The sequence below is a fragment of the Mobula hypostoma genome, chromosome 5 (assembly GCF_963921235.1).
Source record: "Mobula hypostoma chromosome 5, sMobHyp1.1, whole genome shotgun sequence".
Taxonomy (NCBI): Eukaryota; Metazoa; Chordata; class Chondrichthyes; order Myliobatiformes; family Myliobatidae; genus Mobula; species Mobula hypostoma.
This window is the reverse complement of record NC_086101.1, coordinates 151,806,572-151,829,871: the sequence shown is the minus strand read 5'-3', so window position 1 is coordinate 151,829,871 and position 23,300 is coordinate 151,806,572. Positions and strand designations below refer to the sequence as shown.

At 37.6% G+C, this 23,300-nt stretch overlaps 1 protein-coding gene across 2 annotated transcripts in view; it reads left to right on the top strand.

Moving 5' to 3' along the window:
* Positions 1 to 23,300, top strand: part of ric1 (RIC1 homolog, RAB6A GEF complex partner 1) — a 154,564-nt gene that overhangs the window by 105,118 nt on the left and 26,146 nt on the right. Inside the window, exons 15-21 of one of the 2 annotated variants that reach the window (XM_063049186.1) lie at positions 324 to 413; positions 2,133 to 2,293; positions 4,988 to 5,126; positions 5,828 to 5,905; positions 6,121 to 6,849; positions 15,627 to 15,785; positions 22,615 to 22,751. In XM_063049186.1, the coding sequence (XP_062905256.1) occupies positions 324 to 413; positions 2,133 to 2,293; positions 4,988 to 5,126; positions 5,828 to 5,905; positions 6,121 to 6,849; positions 15,627 to 15,785; positions 22,615 to 22,751 (1,493 nt within the window). Of the gene's footprint in view, positions 1 to 323; positions 414 to 2,132; positions 2,294 to 4,987; positions 5,127 to 5,827; positions 5,945 to 6,120; positions 6,850 to 15,626; positions 15,786 to 22,614; positions 22,752 to 23,300 lie in introns of both variants that reach the window. The other variant, XM_063049185.1, reaches the window with a different exon arrangement.

Genomic DNA, 23,300 nt, shown 5'->3' with positions numbered 1-23,300 from the left:
ATTGTTTTCTATATAAGGATCTTTATTGAAACTTAGAACTTAGCTGAAGGGTTTGAGATGGATGTTTGCAAATGGGGAAATGCATACTTTTATAAACAATGTTGGAATTATCTTTAAAACTTTACTAGCTATATTGTTTTGAATAAACTCACTTCAGGCAAGATTCAGAGCAATCTGGTGATGCATATCTAAATATAGTATTTCTGGTATAAATGCTTACTTAATCAGGTTCAATAATGATCTAAAAGAATTTGACATAATTTTATAAAATGAATTCTTCCAGAATCGGATGAAACATTTCAATCCTTATTTTTTTCCTCTAGGAACAAAATATGGCAGTGACTGGTGGTTTGGCATGGTGGAATGACTTCATTGTTTTAGCCTGTTATAATTTGATTGACCAACAAGAGGAGGTAAGTGAAGAACATCTGACTTGTATGACCAAGTACAATTTACCCGTTGTGATAAAATCCTTGCAGGAGAATAAGTCTTAAGCCCAACAATTTTACTAATCCTCAAAAGTTCCTTCTAAAATATTGCCAAAACAGTGTGTGAAGCCTGAAACTATTTCAGTTATTAACACTGTAAAATAATATAAGAAGCAAAAGGACATGCAAAGCATTAAAACACCAATATCTGTTGACACTGGCATAATTTACATATTACTATTTAATTATTTACGGTTTTATTACTATTTAATTATTTATGGTGCAACTGTAACGAAAACCAATTTCCCTCGGGATCAATAAAGTATGACTATGACTAGAATTAGAATCAATGTCCACAGATCTTCTGTTCTCCATCTTTTTTGCTCGTCATTTTTCTCATCCATGAATTTTCAAAAAGATAAATATGAGTTGGCAGTTTCCATTTTATGTGTAGACTCTTTAGTATTAATTCCAGAGATATATTCAAGGAGAAACCCTGAAACGTCCAAGGGTCTTTGAAGTTGGTACTGACAATCATACCCAGTCACTGTATAAATAGAGTTGGATCGAGAGCAATGAATAATTATTAATCTCCGGTCAGGATTCTGAGTATTTACCAAAATCCTGATAATAGACAAACCAATCTTTAATTCAACCTTTAATTATCCAATTTAATCTGATTGAACCTGCTTCCTGCCTTCCATTTTGAAATAGTGTCTCATTTTAATTTTCAGTTTTCAGAAAAAAAGGATTTTAAGTTAATAACTCTACAAGTTGCATCTCGTAAGAGAACAACAAGGAGGAAATGAGGAATGTTAAAGAAATCACTCTTGACTATTTGGATTTTTGGTCATCAGAATTATAAATTATATTGCAAAGTGTTAATGATCTGATGAATAATTATGCCACTTTATGCAAAAAGTGCAGTTTAATATTTTGCATCCATGCAGGTTTTACAAAATGTAAATAACTCTTCATTTATTGATTTGGTTGTGGAGTATCGGAGTCAGTCGAGGCTTTTAAAGTTCATTGCTGACTATGTTCATACCTAATTGCCTTTGAGAAGATAGTGGTTGAACTGCTGTAATTTTTAATGTTAGTACTCCCATAGGGTTGTTAAGTAAGGAGCTTTAATGATTAGGTCCAGTGGATATAAAACAGCAATGTATCGCCAAGTAAAGATGCTACACAATTTCACTGAGAATACGGTATTGGTGGTGTTCCATAGGTCTATTACTTTTGTCCTTCTAGATAGTAAAGATGTGGATTTAAAAGGAATTCTCAGAGAAGCCTTGGTGAGTTGCTGCAGTGTATTTTCTGAAGGTAGAGGATGTAAGGATATTGGCAATTCAGTAAGTGAGTCACCCATTGCAGATTCCCAACATTATTTAATGTGGCTTTTTCAGTTAACTTTCTGGTTAATGATGGCCACTCATACACCACAGTGTTAATGGAGGGAGGTTATAATAATGCCATTGAATTTCAAGAATAGGTGGGGGTTCGAATCTTGTGAGGAATATAAGAGCATGGTGGGAAATTGTCAGTGCAGCTCCAAAATCATTCCAGAAGCACATCACCATGCAGAACAAACCATATTTTCCCAGCAGTCCATTTTACAGAAAACTTTGTTAACATTTGCTGAATGTTTGATATTGAACTTGCATTGTCATTATTTTATTCACTCTGTTCCTCTTTCCAAAATAGCTAAGACTTTATCTCCGATCATCCAACTTGGACAATGTTTTTGCTCACATTACCAAAGTACAGGCAGAGACTTTATTGATAAATGTCTTCAGGGACATGGTGATATTGTTCAGGGCAGACTGCTCTATCTGCTTATACAGTATTGATCGGAATGATAATGGGTAAGTAGCCAAAATGGTCCTCCCATATTATAGTTTAATTTTCTGTAAAAGATAACACAGCTTTACACAAAGCATGTTAACTTCTGACATATAGATTTGTGATTTGGGCTTCCCACTCATAAAAGTGTTTACTCCGCAAGCTCGCCAGATCGTGCAACCACAGTAAAGTGGCATTTTGCATAGTACTCGGGATGCATTGCCAGCAAAAACAACTCTGCTAGGGGATACTAAGAGTGTCTTTATAGTATTATGTATGTAGAGCTGCATTACTTACAGCAATGTTATGCTGGAAATAGATGCAACCCCTATCTTCCCCAGCTTTTCACACAGCTGTGCCGAGACCTTGATTGAGGGCTCAATCTTCATGCTTCCCATGTCACTGAAATGTCAATATTCTCATTGTTGCATGGATCAGTTTGGCATGAGACATTGAGGCAACATGCAAGAGCTAGTTATTGAGGGCTAAAGATAGATGTTCTGCCCATTCAGCACTGAGATTTGGTGCTCGAGTCTGAATCATGTTGTCAGTGTAACTACAGGCCCTTGTTAGGTCCAGTCATTGCTTGTTCTTGTTAATGTACAGAAATCTCCAGGCTGGGAACCACTGTGCAACCAAACCAAGTGAAGGGATGACACCAGCTTCCATTCAGTCCAATATGATGGAAGTGATGAGTGATATGATCCAGGCAATCTGCCAAGACATCAATGAGCAGCTGCCAAATCCAAGCAATAGCCCACTCTTGTGCTGGCCACGGTTCAAGCTGAATCCTGTACCTCAGCCTTGAGCTGCTACACTAATTGCCCTAACTATTCAACACCAGTCCTCGCTAGCAGCCTCTGCACATTGCCTCAGTGCTTTATTCAACAACAAACCAAATGGGAATGAGATCACGGTTTCATTGCTGTGGGAATGTAGGCAAGGTTTTGCACTAAATTCTTGGCATAGCAGTACTTTCTTGTGAATGTATGATCTCTAAAAATGAGAGTGCTGTAACGATTCAGCATTAAGTGAGATCCTAGTGTATGCAAGCTATGACAGTGTTTAAAGGGGGCTTTAAAATTTCTTTGCTTTTGGGCCACACAGTGAAAACAAAAACATTCTAGTTAAACTGTATTATCAACATTCTTATTTATCTTAGAAATTAAGCAATTTTAAATTCATTTTAAAGATTCTTTAAAGTTCGCATATTCATGAATATTCCTTTGTTATGCAGCTGACTTCACATATATGGGACGCAAATCTGCTGTAAACTTCAGTGACTGTGCCTCAGCTTGATGACTAAGAATAATTCTGTCATGTTATTCTGAATAAGCAATTTGTAAATTATAGATAATCTGTTTACTATGTGTAGCCATTTACTGGTATGTTAGATCCTTATTAATGAAGAATGAGCAGTTTTTTGAAATGAAATTATTACACTGGCTTTTGTCTACTTAATTTATTTTAAATCCCCAATTTAATTTTTAAATTATTTTGCTTGGGTGGTCATCAAATCTTGCTGCACTAATTCTCTTGGAATTTACAACTCTTGTAAGCAGATGAGCAGGTAACTTTAGGAGCATTAGTTCATTTGAAAGCAGAACAAATACCTCAAAAATAGGTTTTCTTTGTATTTTTCTCTCTTCCTTTAGCCCTCACATTTGTTCTCTTAAGAGGACTAGTAAGCCAGCCATTGTCTGCATACTTAGATATGCTTTTTATGAATTATCAATAGTAATAAATTTCATTTTGTCTTTGTGAGGAACTTTGTTGTTTTCTGTCCAGATATTGCATTTGAATTTGGATAGATGCTAATCCTCATCCAGTGATCAAGCAAGATACTTTTAAGGGCAGACGCCACCATTTAAATGGAGCAAAATGAACGAATATATTTTTCCTTTTTTGGAAGATAATATTTTGCATAAGGACTAATATAAAAAATATAAAACTATTAATGAGACATTTAAAATATTTTGGAAAATCTGGAACATATTTCCTAATGAGATTTCACAAGCCAGTTCCTTGCCAACTCACTACAGTAATGCTGGATTAGTTTCCTTAAACTGACCTAGATTTGAATGTTATAGAATAGAACAGTAAATTATGTTGAAGGATACATTTGACCTCCGTTGGGTCTAAGCTGAAATGTGATTAGTTAGTTAGCTTTTAATTCCTAGAACATGGACTCTTTAATAAAACTTGGAAGCACATGAAAGACCCAGTTGCTCACAAAAAAAATAACTTGCAATTGAGTATTAAATAAACATTGTTCATTGTAGTGAGTCCTCAGAAAATTATGTATAATACCATTTCAACGTGTATTTCAGAGTACTTGATAGGTTTCGTATGCAAAAAAATTTGTGGGATCTGGATATTACTGGCAAGGCCACAATTTATTATTCCTCTCCTGGGGGGAGGGGGGAATAGCAGTGAAGTGCCTTAATTCCAGAGCTAGATTTGAGACTAACTCCTGGCTATGGGATAAATTTCTCCCCTACAGCATGCAAACACCAGAGCAGTCCACTGGCAGCATGAAACAACCCCAATTACTCTCTGACCCAATATTAGTCTGAATTTTCTTTTAAGTTTTGAACTTAAAGTTGTTTTTGAATTTAAACATAGGAAAACAAACTGTAATGTATGATGACTTTGAGAAAACACGAACTTATAACACTGATTTTAATCTGACTTTTATTGTTTTCTTAAAATTTTAGCCCTAATCCCACTGCCAGTGTTCAAATTCTGCAAGAAGTATCTATGTCACGTTACATCCCACATCCTTCACTTGTGGTATCAATAACTTTGAGTTCTGTGAGAACAGAGACCGGCATCACCTTGAAAATGCCACAGCAGGTATTGGTCACTGTATATGTGATTCTTATGCTACTATTTTATATGGTAATTTGTTCAGGTTAATTGTGCATACACTTAGATGAGTTGTACTAGTCAAATTATTTGCTGCCTGTATCTTTCTCAAAGCACTTGCATGTCCCTCACCAGAAGGAAAAAGTATCATCCTGTATTTTTAATATTACCAGCAGCACTGAATAGCCAGTGGTTAGTACTGTTCAAAGAACTGAGTGGAGGTATATGGCTTTTCCCCCAATTTCTGTAATATGTGCAGTGATAAAATTGCAAGTGAAAGCATTAAGGATTGCCAAGTTGGATGTCACAGTATCTATTATTGATAGGAGAACTATACTTTAGATTTGTGGATTTAATGAATTGCAAGTGCAAAAATTTGTGAAAATGGTATTACAGTGCAAGCTGTTTTTGTATCAGGCCAGCAAGAATTCCATTTGTTTTTTAAATGTCTCTCCATAGTGAAATTAATCAGTAGTTTAAAAAAATACAATTAGATTGATGAGCATTTCATTGTGTTAGGTCCTTTGGTTGTTAATTATCTACTTCAAATGGTGTCTGATTAATTTGAAATTCATAGAGAAAGGAAACTGGAAGCAGTTAATGACACTAGATTTTATTTTTGATTTTTTTTAAAGCTGAAGATACTCCTACTTTACTGAGTGCCTTTGCCTTAATACATTCTCTTTCAGGCCTCTGCTGCAGAAAGCATTATGCTTAATTTGGCAGGTCAGCTTATCATGCTACAGAGGGATCGATCTGGTCCTCAGGTACGAGAGAAGGATAGTATTTCTAAACATAGGAAGCTGGTAAGTAAATACTGTAGAAAAATAACCATGCAGATTATTAGAAATGCTTTAAGTATTTGAATATTTTGTTTCTTTATAAATTATACCCTAAAATGATACTGGATTAGATATTTTGGATCAGTTCAGAACAACAGATATTATTACTAATTTCATGACCAGCATCTTGTATCTTTTAGCTCCCATTCTCTGCTCCCATTGTGCTTGCACAATGTGTTGAAAGTGTGTGGACAACCTGTCGATCCAACAAACACAAGCGTCATTTGCTCGAAGCTCTCTGGCTCAGTTGTGGAGAAGCAGGAATGAAAGTTTGGCTTCCTCTTTTTCCTCGAGACAATCGCAAACCACATTCCTTCTTATCCAGGCGGATTATGTTGCCATTCCAGATCAATATCTATCCTTTGGCTGTTTTATTTGAAGATGCCCTTGTCCTTGGTGCAGTGAATGAAACTGTGCTCTATGATAATTTATATGTATATAGTAGTGAAAAAGAACCTTTGGAAGTCCTATTCCCATTTTGTACTGTTGAGAGGACTTCTCAAATCTACCTCCATCATATTCTTCGCCAGCTTCTCGTAAGGAACCTTGGTGAACAGGCCCTGCTGTTAGCTCAGTCCTGTGTCACATTACCATATTTCCCTCATGTACTGGAACTGATGCTTCACGAAGTATTGGAAGAAGAAGCTACCTCTCGGGAACCTATTCCTGACCCACTGCTTCCAACTGTGGCAAAGTTCATTACTGAATTCCCTCTTTTCCTGCAGACAGTAGTTCATTGTGCTAGAAAGACGGAATATGCCTTGTGGAATTACCTATTTGCTGCTGTGGGTAATCCTAAAGATTTGTTTGAGGAGTGTTTGCTGGCGCAGGATTTGGACACTGCTGCATCTTATCTCATCATCCTACAGGTAAGAAGTCAGTCTGTACTAATTCATAAAATTATGTTCAGGGGAAAAAAAATACTTGCAATGTTGTTTTGAAATTTACTTTAAAGTGTGCTAGAGCTTAGTTCTTAGATCAGGGGTCCCCAACCTTATTTGCACTGCGGACCGGTTTAATATTGACAATATTCTTGCGGACCAGCTGACTGGGGGAGGGGGGGAGGTGTTCAAGTAGGGTTAAACTCACCTCAACGTGTCTTTTACAGTTGGGGTTACCAACTTTCTCACTCCCAAATAAGGGACAAAAGTAGCAGTCAAATACGGGACACTTGTGTTTACCCCAAGAAAGACTACCATGACCATGAAGCCTTGCGCGGGCACCTGTGTGCCCATGCATGACGTGCGCATGCGCATACGTGCCGATTTTTTTTCCCCCCACAAGTCGGTTTTGGCTTAATCTTCCAGACTACACTGTAGATACATTATTTCTACTTTATATAGGCTGTGTATTTATCATATCATTCCAGCTTTTACTATATGATAGTGTTATTTTAGGTTTTGTGTGTTAATTGGTATGATTTAGTAGGTTATTTTTTGGGTCTGGGAACGCTCAAAATTTTTTCCCATATAAATTAATGGTAATTGCTTCTTCGCTTTACACCATTTCGGCATGAAAGGTTTCATAGGAACACTCTACCTTAGTGGGGGAAATACAGGACATGGGCGGTCCCATATGGGACAAACCAATTTAGCCCAATATACAGGTTATCCCGGCAAATACGGGACAGTTTGCAACCATATGTTCAAGTTCAACAGTGCGTGACAGGGAATGAGGAAAGGTGCAGCTGACTCATATCGTTTCCTCGCAGCCCGGTAGCACATGCTTTGCGGCCTGGTACCAGTCCATGGCCCGGTGGTTGGGGACCGCTGTCTTAGATATTTTCATTCCAGAATATTGTCAGATCCCAGTATCTTTGATTCAAGTATCTTAGCTACTTCCTGATGTTCCACAGAGTAAATTGAATTGGTTGATGACTTCTATGCAGGTGTGGATCTCAAAGGGACCAATATGAGTCATCCTTTCAGCATTTCTGGCTGAAGACGACGCAAATACTTTTTTTTGCCTGTCTTTCTGAGGATGGGAATGCTCAAACTATCTTGCACAATAGAAGACCCTAAATATATAGTGGCGATAGGGAGGAATTTAGAACTTCTTTCACTAAGGAAAAAAGTATGAGATAAATTAATGGGACTCATGACTGAAGTCTCTTGGGCTGCAGGTGCATTGGTTTTAATCTTCTTTCTTTCCTTTTCGATCTTTTTTGTTGAGTTTCAAATTGATAAACATAACAATGATAATGATACAAAGAGATTGGGATTACATTAATAACAGTTAACGTATACAGACACAGACTCCGAGTAACATATTTAATTTAAACCTCCCAATCTCTTAATAACTGAACATGAAAAAGGTTCAAAAAAAAAACGTTTTTAACCCCCTACACTAAAAAAAAAACAAAACAGAACAGAACAGAAACTGGGCTGCCACATTTCATCAGTTAAGATCATTATTTGTCATTAACTCCACTCCTCTATACACAAACAAAAAGTTATTAAAAAGGATTCGGAAAAGGTCAACTTATATCATATGAAAATGTTGAATAAATGGCCTCCAAGTTTCTTCAAATTCTCCAAGTTTCTTCAGTGGTACCACTCCTAATTTTTTCCAAATTTAAACATGTTATAGTTTGGGAAAACCACTGAAATGTAGTAGGGGGATTAGAATCTTTCCATTTAAATAAAATGGATCTTCTGGCTATTAATGTAACAAATGCAATCAAATGACAAGCTGAAGGGGATAAATGAATAAAGTCTATCATTGGTAATCCAAAGATTGCAGTAATAGGATGAGGTTGTAAATCAATACGTAAAACTACTGAAATAATATCAAAAATGTCTTTCCAATATTTTTCCAAAAGAGGGCAAGACCAGAACATATGCATTAAGGAAGCTACCTCAGAATTACATCTGTCACAGACAGGATTTATATGACCATAAAAATGAGCTAACTTATCCTTAGACACATGGGCCCTATGAATCACCTTAAATTGTATCAAAGCGTGTCCAGCACACATTGCAGAAGTGTTAACTAGTTGGAGAATTTTCTCCCATTTCTCTATGGGTAAAGATACCTGAAGTTCTCTTTCCCATTCATTCTTAATTTTATCAGACATACCTAAACGTATTTTCGTAATTAAGTCATATACAATTGCTATTAAACTCTTCTGATAGGGGTTTAAACCTAAAAAAATTTCTGTAATTTCAATTTGATGTGATATCGGAAAAGTAGGTAAAATAACCTTCAAAAAGTTTCTAATCTGTAAATAACTGAAAAAATGTGATCTAGGCAAATTATATTTATCAGACAATTGTACAAAGGACATTACAATTATGCATGAATAAATCACGAAAACATATTATTCCCTTCGTTTTCCATAAAAGAAAACGCTTGATCAGTTCTGGATGGTTGGAAGGAAAAAATTGGATATAATAGGACTTGATAGGATAAATTTATTCAATCCAAAAAATTTATGAAATTGAAACCATATTCATATTGTATGTTTAATTATTGGATTAATCATTTGTTTATTCAGTTTAGTAAGTGCAAAGGGAAACGAAGCCCCTAAAATAGAAGCCAATGAGAGCCCCTGTGTAGAGACTCACACTCGAGGTTCGCCCATCGTGGACATTGAATTTCATCCAGTTCTTGCGTCCAGAACGTTAGGTATCGAATATTAATTGCCCAAAAATAGCATATAAGGTTTGGCAATGCCAAACCACCATCCTTTTTTGATTTCTGTAAATATTTCTTTCTTAATCTAGGATTTTTATTCCGCCATATATATGAAGAAATTTTAGAATCAATAATATCAAAAAAGGATTTAGAGGTGAAGATTGGTACTGCCTGAAATAGATACAGAAATTTAGGTAAAATAATCATCTTTAATAGCATTGATTCAACCAATCAATGATAGGGACAATGGGGACCATTTAGTAAGCAGTTGTTTAACATGATCAATTAAGGGTAAAAAGTTAACTTTAAATAGATCCTCATGCTTCTTAGTAATTTTTACACCCAAATAAGTAAAATAATCGGTAACCAGTCTAAATGGTGATTGTCTATAGATTGGAACTTGCATATTTAATGGAAAAGCTCACTCTTATTAAGATTCAATTTATATGATGAAGTATATACAATGTTCATCAACCTCCTAACATTAAAATATGAATAACGATTTTTAATAAATCCTGTCTGGTGACCAGAAACAATTTGTGGCAATACATTTTCCAATCTAGTTGCTAATATTTTGGAAAAAATTTGGAGTCCACATTTAACAAGGATATAGGTCTATATGATGCACATTCAGTGGGGTCTTTATCTTTTTTAGGAATTAAAGAAATAGATACTTCATAAAAAGATTGTGGTAATTTACCTAATCCTTAAAATTTCTACATAACCAAGGAGAAAGTAGACTTGAAAAATATTTTTTAAATTCTACTGTGCTTTACCAGAATTCATCAAAGAAATTGCTTTCTTTATTTCTTCTTTGGTATAGGTGTATCTAATGTTAAACATTAAGTGGTAATTTTGGAATATTCAATTTTCTTAGAAATTCATGCATTATGGTAGAATCGTCAGGAAATTCTGATTGGTATAAAGAAGTATAGAACTCTTGAAAAGATTATTAATTTCATCGTGATCAACCGTAATAGTACCATTCCGTTTACAAACTTTAATAATCTGATGTTTAGACGAAGCAGCTTTCAATTGGTTGGCCAGTAATTTACCCGATTTATCACCATGTATATAAAATTGACTTTTAGATTTAAGTCATTGATTTTCAATTGGGGATGTTAATAACAAACTGTGTTGCATCTGAAGCTCAACTCTCTTTTTGTAAAGCTCCAAATTAGGAGCAACAGAATATTTTTTATTAGTTTCTTTAATCTTATCAACCAATATACGTATTTCATTATTAATTCATTTTTTCAATCCAGCAGAATATGAAATAATTTGCTCACGGATATATGCTTTAAAAGTGTCCCATGATATCCCACTGGAAACTTCTTCCGTAAAATTAGTTGAGAAGAAAAAGGCAATCTGTTCTTTAATAAAGTTAACAAAATTTAAGTCCTGAAGCGGAGTAGAATTGAACCGCCATTGTCTGGCACTGAAATCAGTTCATTTGATTGATAGTTTCAGGGGCGCATGATCAGAGACGGCAATTGCATCGTACTCACAGGCTGTAACAGATGAAACTAATCGAGAGTCAATGAAAAAGTAGTCAATTCTGGAGTAATTATGATACACATGAGAAAAGAATGAGAACTCTATATCGTTAGGATATAAAAACCTCCAAACTTCTAAATTTGCAGAGTCAACTAAAAAGGAATTCATAAAAATAGCGGATTTGTTTGGAAGTACCTGACTGGGCCCAGACCTGTCCATCGAGGGATTCAGGCAACAGTTAAAATCTCCGCCCATTATCAATGTATATTCATTTAAATTAGGAAGAGATGCAAATAAATGCTTAAAGAATTCAGGATAATCGGTATTTGGTGCATAGATATTAACCATAACAACTTTTTGGTTATAAAGTAAACCAGTAATTAACAGAAATCTACCATTCGGGTCTGAAGTTGTTTCATAGTGAACAAATGAAATCGAGGAATCTATAAAAATAGAGACACCTTTCACTTTAGCCTGTGAATTAGAGTGAATTATTGTCTTTCCAAAACCTAAAAAAAAACGCTGATTATCCTCCTTCCTTACAAGAGTCTCCTGAGCAAAGATAATCTGGGCCTTCAATCTATGAAAAACTTTTAAAATCTTCTTTCGTTTAATTGGATGATTCAAACCATTCGTATTCCATGAAACAAAGTTAATAATATTATCCATTGTACTTTAATAAACCATATGGTGTGTAAAGGGTTAACCTTACTGCGTAGGAAACTCATGAATCAGGAAGAAGGTTAAAGGTTTAAAGAGGAACCGGAAGTTACGACAATTCAGACATATTTGTAGTTTCGGATCAGCCCAGATGAAAAAAAATCAAACTAAAAATAACCCCACCCCCACCCAAAAAAGCCCGAAAACTGGCCAATAGACAGCCGGAAAGTTATCTAGACATTTCCCTACCCCCATCTCTCTTGAAGGCAAGTCTCCAATGAAAAGGGAATTCAAACCGCCACCTGCAGTCAAAACATTGAGAAGAGAATGCCATAACATGCACCAAACAAATGTTAAAAAAACAGCTGTTTGCAAAACATTTTGAAAGGTAAGATCTTGGAAAGTGAAACAAAATACAATCTAATTAATATTTCAAGAAAAAAATCAATCACCAAATCAGATTCTTAATTATTTTCAAAAACAATTGAAAATAATAGAATAAAATACTAAAGGGAGAGAAAGAAAAAGGAACTTTAACATAAAAGAATGATAAATATCCATACGCCAAAACAAAGTAGGAGCATTATCAAACCAAGGGCAAAATTCTTCGAACTTTAAAAGTCTAAATCTATGAACTGGTTATTAACTTACGAACAAATGAATACAGACATGAAAAAACAGTAAATTTATTAGACAGTTGAGATCGAATGTTGATCCTCAAGGAATTGATGAGTTTCATCCACGGATTTAAACCATTTACGTGATTTATCAGGCAGATCAACCCTTAGGCGAGCTGGAAATAGCAGAACTGTTTGGAACTTTCTTTAATAGAGTTCAGACATCACCAGTTTATAAGTCAAATGAATACAAACATGAAGAAACAGCAAGTTTATTAGACATCTGAGCTCAGACTTTGATCCTCAAGTCATTGATATGCTTCATCCACGGATTTAAACCATTTATGCGATTTATCAGGCAGAACAACCCTTGGAAATAGCAGAGCTGGTTGGAAATTTCTTTGATACAACTCGGACACCACCAGTTTAAAACTTAGGGGGTTTAACCCTTAAAGACCAGTGAGTGCGATCGAGTATAGGGGGAGAAGAAAAAACATTGGAACCGAACACCTCCATTAAAAATTGAGGAAAAAAATTTAGTAAGGTCACTGCTCTCAACGTCTTCACTGAGTCCTATTATTCGCAAATTCTGTCTCCAACTACGACTCTCCAAGTCAATAGTCTTAACTTTATACTGTTTCAGTGTTTGAGTGGTCAAAGTTAATTTCTTTTTCAATAGATTGAGCCTGCGATCTCTCTGTCTCCCAGCTTCAATGAGTTCAGAAATTTGTTGTAGTTTTTCGCTCTCCCGCTTAAGTACTGCCAATCTACCTTCGATCTCCTGTAACAATACTTCCAAAGTAGCAAATCTTTTATGGAATTTATCATCTAGGAGCTTCAAGATAGCCTCCAAAGTAAGTTCAAAAACACCAGCTTTCTTTCCATTTCCATTACCGGCTTCCTTGCCTTCAGTTAATGCCTTTTTCCCTCTGGTAGACATTTCCATCGATTAAAAATCAAAATTCAAGCATATAAAGGTGTTATAAACACTTTGATATAGATAGTAAAAGCATGGTAAAAAGATTGAAAAATGAACGGAGCAAAGCCAAAATGCGACCTACTCCATCTAGCACCCCAAGAGAGATCCAGTTTTAATCTACTAAGATTCCCTGCATTGTGGAGAGGCCCCATGATTGGCAAGCCACAAAGGCAACATCTCTATTCAAGAAAGGAGGAAGGCAGAAAAGTACATGAAATATATAATGTTAAAATTGCCACAACAGACAATTGGGAAAACCTAATGCACTGTTGGCCTTTGTTGATTTGGATATAGAATAGACAAGTAAAACAGTTGGATGTAACTTTAGAAGTAAGATTGCACCTCAAGTATAGTTTTGGTCTCATTGTTGAAAGAATGATAATTGTTTTCGAGGCAGTGCAGAGAAAATTCAGTAAGTTGCTTTGTGGAACAAAGATGCTGACATGAGGAAGGGTTCACCATTAGAGCAAGAATTGATCTTGTTGAAATGTGTAAAATTTTGAAATGGATTGACAGGATAGTTGCTCAAAAGATCTTTCCTCTCATGGGTGTTCTAAATCTAGGGATTATCAGAAAAAGTGGTAAACAAAGATGTGGCGGGGGGGGTGGGGTTCTTCTCTGAAGGTGGTGAAACTTTGGAACTCTCTACCAAGAAAGATCCAAAGGCAGAACCATTAAGTATGTTCAAGGCACAGACTGGCAGACGTATGAAATACAGGGATATTAAGTGGTATTAACTTAAAGGGATGAATGACTCTGTTCATGTTTCTCAAGAGCTCGCTCTTCATGGTGCTGCACCAAGTTGTTCTTGGGTTACTTCCAAATGGGTGATTTTCATTGAAGTTTGCTTTCATAGTTAAGCATCATGATGTTAAACATTATTACTAAAGAGCAGAAAACATCTGACAAATCAAACAAGCGAACTTTGTGTATGTTTCGTTAAGCACTTAAAAGCATTGAAAGTAGGGACAGGAGAATAACATTCATTTGAATAATTGTCGTAATTCATGTGTGCATTATTTAAATTTTGTTTCTTACCAAATGAACTGACAATGAATAGGCAAAGTTCCCCAATTCAAGCCTTGTATCTTTATAGCTTTACTCGTTTTGATCAGTCCACTTTCCTTGAAACTTTTAGTTCCATAGCCTTATCACAACTATGTCTCCAACATCCTTGTTTTTTGTTGTTGTTGGTAAATATGCTTTTGCTTTTCTTTCACTTTGATCTTCAGTGGAATTAAGAATTAATCCATTCTTCACAAGTTCTTGATGGAGCCAAAAAAATAATCAAAGACCATAATACCTAGGAACAATATTAGGCCATACGGCCATCAGGTCTGTTCCACCATTTGATTATGGTTGATCCATTTCCCTCTCAACCCCATTCTCCTGCCTTGTCCCCGTAACCTTTCACACCATTCAATAGATTGAATGGCGGAGCGGGCTAAATGGTCCAAGACTGCTCCTATGCCTTATGATCTTATGAACCCCCCCCCCACCCCCAACCCATTCTTCTAAATTCCAGTGAGTACAGGCCCAAATTCCAGCGAGTACAGGCCCAAAGCCATCAAATACTCATGTGATAGGCCTTTCAATTGTTTTCGTGAACCTTCTTTGAACCCTCTCCAATGTCAGCACATCTTAGATATGGAGTCCAAAACTGCTCTCGGTACTCCAAGTGGGGCTTCACTAGTGCCTTATAAAACCTTCACATTATATCCTTGTTTTTATGTTGTAGTCCTCTCAAAATGATTATAACATTACATTTGCCTTATGGTAAAATAAATAGTGTTGGTTGCTATGATGATTGTTGCAAATGAATGTTATATGAAAATCAGAGGTATAAATGAAACGACATCTTACAGTACTTAGTGTTGGGGATATTTTATACAGTAAATTACATAATGGATAGGCAGTGAATATGACATGTTTAGTGTGCTGGCAACCAGGTAACAGCATGAGATGTTGTATTTTTCTTCGTACACATTTTTCTGAAAATATTGTCAGGACATCTCCATTCTCATATACGTTGTTTTTATGATATTTGTCTATTAACCTGTCAGCTTCCTATTGGCTGATTTTGGCTATTTTGTACATTCCACACCTGCTGTACATTTTAACCTGAATTTTAGATATTTATTTGTATAAAAATCATATTGCCTAAAGACTCAATATAAAATTAAAGCATATAGCAATGAAGTCCACAGAAATATTGTGTTGTTTGCATAATTTTACCACTGTTTCTTTCTCCTGGTAGAACATGGAAGTCCCTGCTGTTAGCAGACAGCATGCAACACTGCTTTTCAACACAGCTCTAGAACAAGGAAAATGGGATCTTTGCCGTCACATGATCCGTTTCTTGAAAGCCATTGGAGCAGGAGAACTAGAAACTCCTCCACCCACTCCTACCACTCAGGCATGTATGAAAATGGCTGGTTTTTGGGCATCAAAACATACTGCTACAGTATGCAATGATTATCATCAGTGTTGTCAGCAAAATTGCCATGCACTGCTCAACCTCCTCTTTCATTGTGCTCCATTGCCCGCTAATATGGTAAACTGATAAGTGAAGCTTTGGGTCTACACCAGGGATCTGAGGACTTGAATTGATTTGAATGTTGTTGTTCGCTTCAATTGTTTGCATGATTTGTTTTTTTTTATCTTGTGCATCAGGTATTGGTCTCTTATTGGGTTCTTTAGGGTTTCTTACTTTGTGGCTATCTGTAAGCAAACAAATCTCAAGATTGTATAGTTTATACATTCTTTGATAATAAAAGTACTTTGAATCTTTGGATCATTATCATAGTCATTCCATGCTATTCTATCAGCAAATTTTGCAACAGTTTTCAAATGCAGAAAAGGAAGATGTGAAATTGCATCTGGTATGTGAGAAATATTAACAGGTCCGGTGTTTATAACTGATAATGGTGAGTTGCCCTTCTGAACTGCTGCAGTCTTTGTGGTGTAAGTATTCTGTATAGAGCTTCAGGATCTAGGCCATAGAATATTGATGCATTTTTTTTTAAAAAGGGAGTGATCTTAACTGGAACTTGCAGGTGGTGGCATTCCTAATACCCTTCTGCCCTTCCTCTTTCAGGATTTGGAAGGTGGTACTATGGAATGCCAGCAAGTTACTGATAGACATTTTGTAGATAATAAACAGTATAACCATATTGGGTCAGTTGTGATAGTGAATGTTCAGAATGCCAGATTGAGTGCCAGTAATGGGGACTGCTTTGTTTGGAAAGCTTGTCAAGTGGTATTGGAGCTCTAGGTAACTGAGGGGTAAACTATCATGCTGCAGTCTTACAATGTGTGGAAAGATGGTGGAAATGCAGGAGGGGAGCAATATTCCCTCTAAGGTGTGCACACACACATCTTTTGCTTCTAGCGCACAAAAGAATTTAAACTGTGCACAATCAAGAGAAAATTTGCAGATGCTAGAAATCCAAGCAACACACAAAATGCTGGAATAACTCAGCAGGCCAGGCAGCATCTATGGAAAAAAGTAAATAGTCGACAGTTTGGGCCGAAACCCTTCATCAGGACTGGAGAAAGAAAGATGAGGAGTAGGGTTAAAAGGTGGGCAGAGGGGAGGGAGAAACGCAAGGTGATGGGCGAAACCGAGAGGGGGAGGGATGAACTAAAGAACTGGGAAGTTGATTGGTGAAAGAGATACAGGGCTGGAGAATGGGGAATCTAATAGGGGAGGACAGAAAACAATGGAAGAAAGAAAAAGGGGGGAGGAGCACCAGAGGGAGGCAATGGGCAGGCAAGGAAATGAGGTGAGAGAGGGAAAGGGGAATGGGGAATGGTGCGAAGGGGGCATTACTGGAAACTCGCAAAACTGATGTTCACATCATCAGGTTGGAGGCTACCCAGGCAGAATACAAGGTGGTGTTCCTCCAACCTGAGTGTGGCCTTATCGCAACGGTAGAGGCGGCCATGGATTGAAATATCGGAATGAGAATGGGAAGTGGAATTAAAATGGGTGGCCGCTGGGAGATCCCGCTTTTTCTGGCAGATGAAGTGTAGGTGCTCTGCGAAGCAGTCTCCCAATCTACATTGGGGGTCACCAATATACAGGAGGCCACACTGGGAGTACAGGACACAGTATACGACCCCAACAGACTCACAGGTGAAGTGTTACCTCACCTGGAAGGACTGTTTAGGATCCTGAATGGTAGTGAGGGAAAAGGTGTAGGGTCAGGCGTAGAACTTGTTCTGTTTGCAAGGATAAGTGCCAGGAGAGTCATCAGTGGGGAGGGATGAATGGACAAGGGAGTCGTGTAGGAGGAATCCCTGTGGAAAGCAGAAAGTGGGAGAGAGGGAAAGATGTGCTTGGTGGTGGGATCCCATTGGAGATGGCAGAAATTGCGGAGACTGGTGGGGTGGTAGGTGAGGACAAGAGGAACCCTAGCCCTGGTAGGGTGGCGAGAGGATAGGGTGGATATGCGTTAAATGGAAGAAATGCAGTTGAGGGCAGCTTTCTTTAAAGGAGGAGGACATCTTCTTTGTTCTGGAATGAAAAACCTCATCCTGAGAGCAGATGCTGTGGAAATGGAGGAACTGAGAGAAGGGGATGGTGTTTTTACTAGTAACAGTGTGGGGCTATACCTCTTCCCCACCCTTTGTGTAAACTGTGCACAGAAGGTTCTCACTCTCTACCTCGTTGACATATTAAGTATATTTCATGATCCTATAGAATCATATTTCCTTTTTCCAGTTTCTGATGCAGACGGTATTGACAATGTGGAATTTGCGATGATTTTCTGCAGATTTTAGAACTGGCTTATTTAAACTGTTTTTATTGAAGAAATTATTGATTCAGTATGTCAAATTCCAAAGAAGCAAAGGGCATGAAGCATAAAAGAACTGCTAGTTTATTTAAAGCGGAATAGCTTCAGGTTTACTCCCACTTAAAAATTTGGTGCCCATATGTTTTCACTGGGCAAAAAAATACACAGCACGTGATTTTTGCACACACTGGTCATTACAAATTAGAGGGAACATTGGAGGGGAGTCACAGCAGTATGCCTTGCCTCTTAACTTCTCAATTCCACTGTACTTGTGTGATTAATCCAACTAAATTTTCAAGCCATAGGTGATTCAGAATTTTAGTGGGGAATTTGGTTCTGATTATTGAGATTCTCAGTGCTTGGCACAAATACTGCTTGTAGTTAATAGTGCAATCCTGATTCTTGTCAGATTCTGTTGTATGCAGGCATAGACTGAATTATGAGGAAGTACAAATGAAACTGCACAAACGTCAGCAATCAAAATCACTAATGGGGCAAAATCACTAATGAAGATGATTAGTTTTGGACACTCCCTTGGGAACTCATACAGTACTGTCCTTGAAATGAAATGATTGGCCTCCAGTTGACAAAACAATCACTTCATAGCTGGTGCAAATATAGGATATACACTCAATGGCCACTTTATTAGGCTCTACTGTACCTAATAAAGTGGCCATTGAATGTACGTTCATGGTCTTCTGCTGTAGCCTATCAACTTCAAAGTTCAATGTGTGTTCAGAGACCAATGTTGCAATGCGTGGTTATTTAAAATCCTGTCAGCTTGAACCAGTCTGGCCATTCTCCTCTGACCTTTCTCATTAGCAAGCCAGTTTTGCCCACGGAGCTGCCGCTCGCTAGACGCTCTCTGTAAACTCTAAAGACTGAAAATCCCAGGAGATCAGCAGTTTCTGACCAGACTATTGGGCACCAACAATCATTCCACAATCAACGTCACTGAGATCACATTTCTTTCCCATTCTGATGTTAGGTCTGAACAGCAACCTCTTAACCATGTCTGCCACATGATTGGCTGATGAGATATTTGCATTAAAGAGTGGATGTACCTAATAAAATGGCCACTGACTGTAGTTTTCCATAATTCAGTGTTGAGGCTCAGTTTATAGAAGTCCTCAAGCTTTATACTTGTACTTTACATTGTAAATGGGGCATATGTTATTTGATTACTTTAATCTGATCATTTGCATGCCCTGTTACCTGCATACAGAGTAAGGCTCCAGAGATAAGGACATCAAAGAGGTGGTCGCAGGAGGCAGAGAAACAGTTATGGTATTGCTTCAAGTTGGAGGGCAAGGCCATGTTGAAGGACTCATCAGAGGATCAAAACAAATACACCACAGCTGTCACGTACGTTATAAACAGTCATAGATGAGTGTGTCCTCAAAAAGTCTTTGAGCCTTCCCCAACCAGAAACGCTGGATGAACCATGAGATGCGCAATCTGTTAAGGGCCAGATCAGTGCCATTCAGATCTGGTAACCAAGTGGTCCGGTTACAATCTCCTCAAAGCTATCTCACGTGCAAAGTGGCAATTCCGGACCAAACTTGTATCACTGAAGGATGCTTGACAGCTGTAGCAGGGCTTGAATGCTTTTGCCTCCTGCAAAGTGAGGCAAAAGCATTCAAGCAACATGGGTGTCAACAAGGCTTCACTCCCAGATTAGCTCAATGCCTTTTCTGCACACTTTGACTGTCAAAGCATGGAGGAACCTTTACAAACTCCCAGAATCCCCGATGACATTGTGAGTTCAGGCTTTGAGAGCATCCCTCAGGAGGGTGAACTCACAGAAAGCACATAGACCAGGCAGGGTACCTGGCCGAGTACTAAAGACCTGTGCTGATCAACTGGCTGGAGTGTTCACCGATATTTTTAACCTCAAGCTTTGGCAGTCTGATGGCCCTTTTTCAAGCAGACTACTGGTACCCAAGGAGAACATGGCTACCTGTCTCAATGACAATCATCCAATAGCACTTATATCCACTGTGATGAAGTACTTTGAGAGGTTGGTGATGAAACACATCAACTCTTGCCTGAGAAGCGAATTGGATCCATGCCAATTTGCCTCACGTCACACCAGATCAATAGCAGATGACATTTCCTTGCCTCTTCATTCAAGCCTGGAACATGTGGACAGCAAAGCTGCATACATCAAGAAGCTCTTCATTGACTACAGCTCGGCATTCAATACTATCACCCCCTCAAAACTAATCAATAAGCTTCAATATCTTGGTCTCGGTAATTTCTTGCACAACTGGATGCTCAGTTTCCTCACTTGCAGTCACTTCAAATTGGCAACAACATCTTCTCTACAATCTCTATCAGTACAGCTCCAGTGCCATATTTGTTTGCTGACAACATTACTGTTGTTGGCCAAATCAAAGGTTGTTGCGAATCAGTGTATACAGTAGGAGAGAGATTGAAAATCTGGCAGAGTGGTGCCACAACAGGCAACCTCTCACACAATATCAGCAAGACCAAGGAGCTGATTATTGACTCAGGAGAAGAAAACTGAAATCCATGAGCCAGTTCACTGGGGGAGGGGGCAGTGGTCAGCAACTTTAAATTCCTCATTGTTATTATTTCAGAGGATATGCCCTGGGTCCAGCATGCAAGTGCTTTAGCACCCACAACTTTCTTAAGTTTGTGAAGATTCTGCATGTCATCTAAAACTTTGACAAACTTCTAGAGATGGATGGTGGAGAGTATATTGACTGGTATGGAAACAACAATGCTTCTGAACAGAAGAGTCTATAAAAAGTAGTGGATATGCCTAGTGCATCATGGGTAAAGCCCTCCTCATCACTGAGCACATCTACATGGAGCACTGTCACAGAAAGCAGCATCCATCATCAAGGACCACCCCCACCCCCAAACATCTAGGGGGTTCTCTTCCTGACTGCTGCTAACAGGAAGAAGGTACAGGAGCTTCAGGACCCAGACCACCAGGTTCAGGAACAGTTATTACCCCTTACCCCTTAACCCTCAGGCTCCTGACCAGTGAGCATAACTTCACTCACCCCAACACTGAACTGTTTCCACAACCTATAGTCTTACTTAGATGGACTCTAAATCTTATGTTCTTGATATTTGTTGCTTATCTATTTATTACTATTGTTTCTTTTTCTTTTTCTTTTTGTATTTTCAGCTGTTGTCTTTTGCACATTGTAGGCCGAAGGGCCTGTATTGTGCTGTAGGTTTTCTTTGTTTCTATTGTACTTATTTTATTTACTATGAATGCCTGCAAGAACATTGAATCTCAGGGTTGTATTTGGTGGCATGTGTATTTGATATGAATTTAGTTTGAACTTTGAAAAGCTATCTATCTAATTTCTCTTTGTCCCGTGTAATTTTGGTATTAAGTGGAGTATTGGGATTCTGAGAAAATTCAAAGAGTACAGATTATGATGAACTCCATTCAACATGATCAGTCTTGCAATCAACATTGCAAATTAAATGTTATTTTGTAAACAAAACCAAGCTAACATGATACAGATTGGCTCGTAGGTCATTCCTCCCACTTTATATAGAAACATAAAAAACCTACAGGACAATACAGGTCCTTCGGCCCACAATGCTGTGCCGAACATGTACTTTAGAAATTACCTAGGTTTACCCATAGCCCTCTTTTTCTAAGCTCCATGTACCTATCCAGGAGTTTCTTAAAAGACCCTATGGTATCCGCCTTCAGCACCGTCACTGACAGCCCATTCCACGCACTCACCACTCTCTGCGTGGAAAAAAACAACAACAACTTACCTCTGACATCTCCTCTGTACCTACTTCCAAGCACCTTAAAACTGCCCTCTTGTGTTAGCCATTTCAGCCCTGGGAAAAAGCCTCTGACTAATCCACAAGGTCATAAGTTTATATCATAAGGTTACAGGATAAGGATGATAGATGATGCCTAATCTTCAGGCAACATGGTGGATATGATTATCACTGCAAAAGCAGTGAATTGGGAAAAAAAATCAAGAAGCTTAAACATTCTGAATTGTTTACAGTAGTTGCTGCAAGTAGTTGAGGATTTAAATGTTTGAGATAGGTTATTGAGTGCCAGAATTGGCTGATTAAAGCTGATGAATGCCTAAAATAATTAGCTGTTGTGACTATTGCAGCAAATTTCATGCTTTTCTATGATACTTTAATGAAAACTTCAGCAACAAACAATTTGCTGGAGGGGTTTGAATAGCATATGTTTGGGAGAAGGATGTGGAAGGAGAGGAATTCCTGATGTTTGGGTCAAAACTTTGCATCAGGAGTCATCACAACAACTTCACTGTCACTCCCAAATTCCAGCAAATACTTTGGATTAAAAGAAATAGTGTCAGGATCCTGCCTAGTGCTGCCTTAGATGTTTTTCTGTTTGTTCCTATGTGGTATAAGGGATAAGAATTTGAGGTTCATGTATTGCCTTTTGTTTCCTCACAGGAACCCAGCTCAGCCGGTGGTTTTGAGTTCTTCAAACATAGGAGTATTAGTTTTTCACAGTCAACAGAAGGGCTCAGTACTGGTAAATTTAACCTGCAGAAGACACTAAGCATGCCTACAGGGCCTTCAGCCAAAAGGTACTATTCTATTTAATTTTCTAACTAGATTTGTGTTCAAATTACTTACATCATAAATCATTCCTGGTTATTTTTGCCAGTGTTAAATTAGTGAATTAAATTGACGTATAAAATATTAAGACAAATGAAAAATTTGTTAACATTGGGTACATCAAGATGAAATGCAGATATTTATTGCAAAAAATAACCTTCGCTCTGTCACAATATTAAAAATCAATCTAGTAAAAAAAAATTAGGATAGGTATAATTGTGAGTCACATTAACTGAAGGGGATAGTCAATAAGTATTTACAGTTAAAGAACTGAGAAGTCAAAATTATTCACAAATTCCTATTCTTTATTATGTAGTTTCCTAGTATGAAACTATTTTGGCTCTTCAAAAATTGTCATTTAATTATCCAGGCTTGGTTTTACTTTTCTCTTTTTTTTCTTTTTTCTATTGATGCATGAGCCTGCATCAGAGTATAATATTGTGTAATTTTCCAACTATTACTTTCATAAGACACATCCTGCCACTTGATGCACAGTTCAGAACATGTCTGGTTTGTCA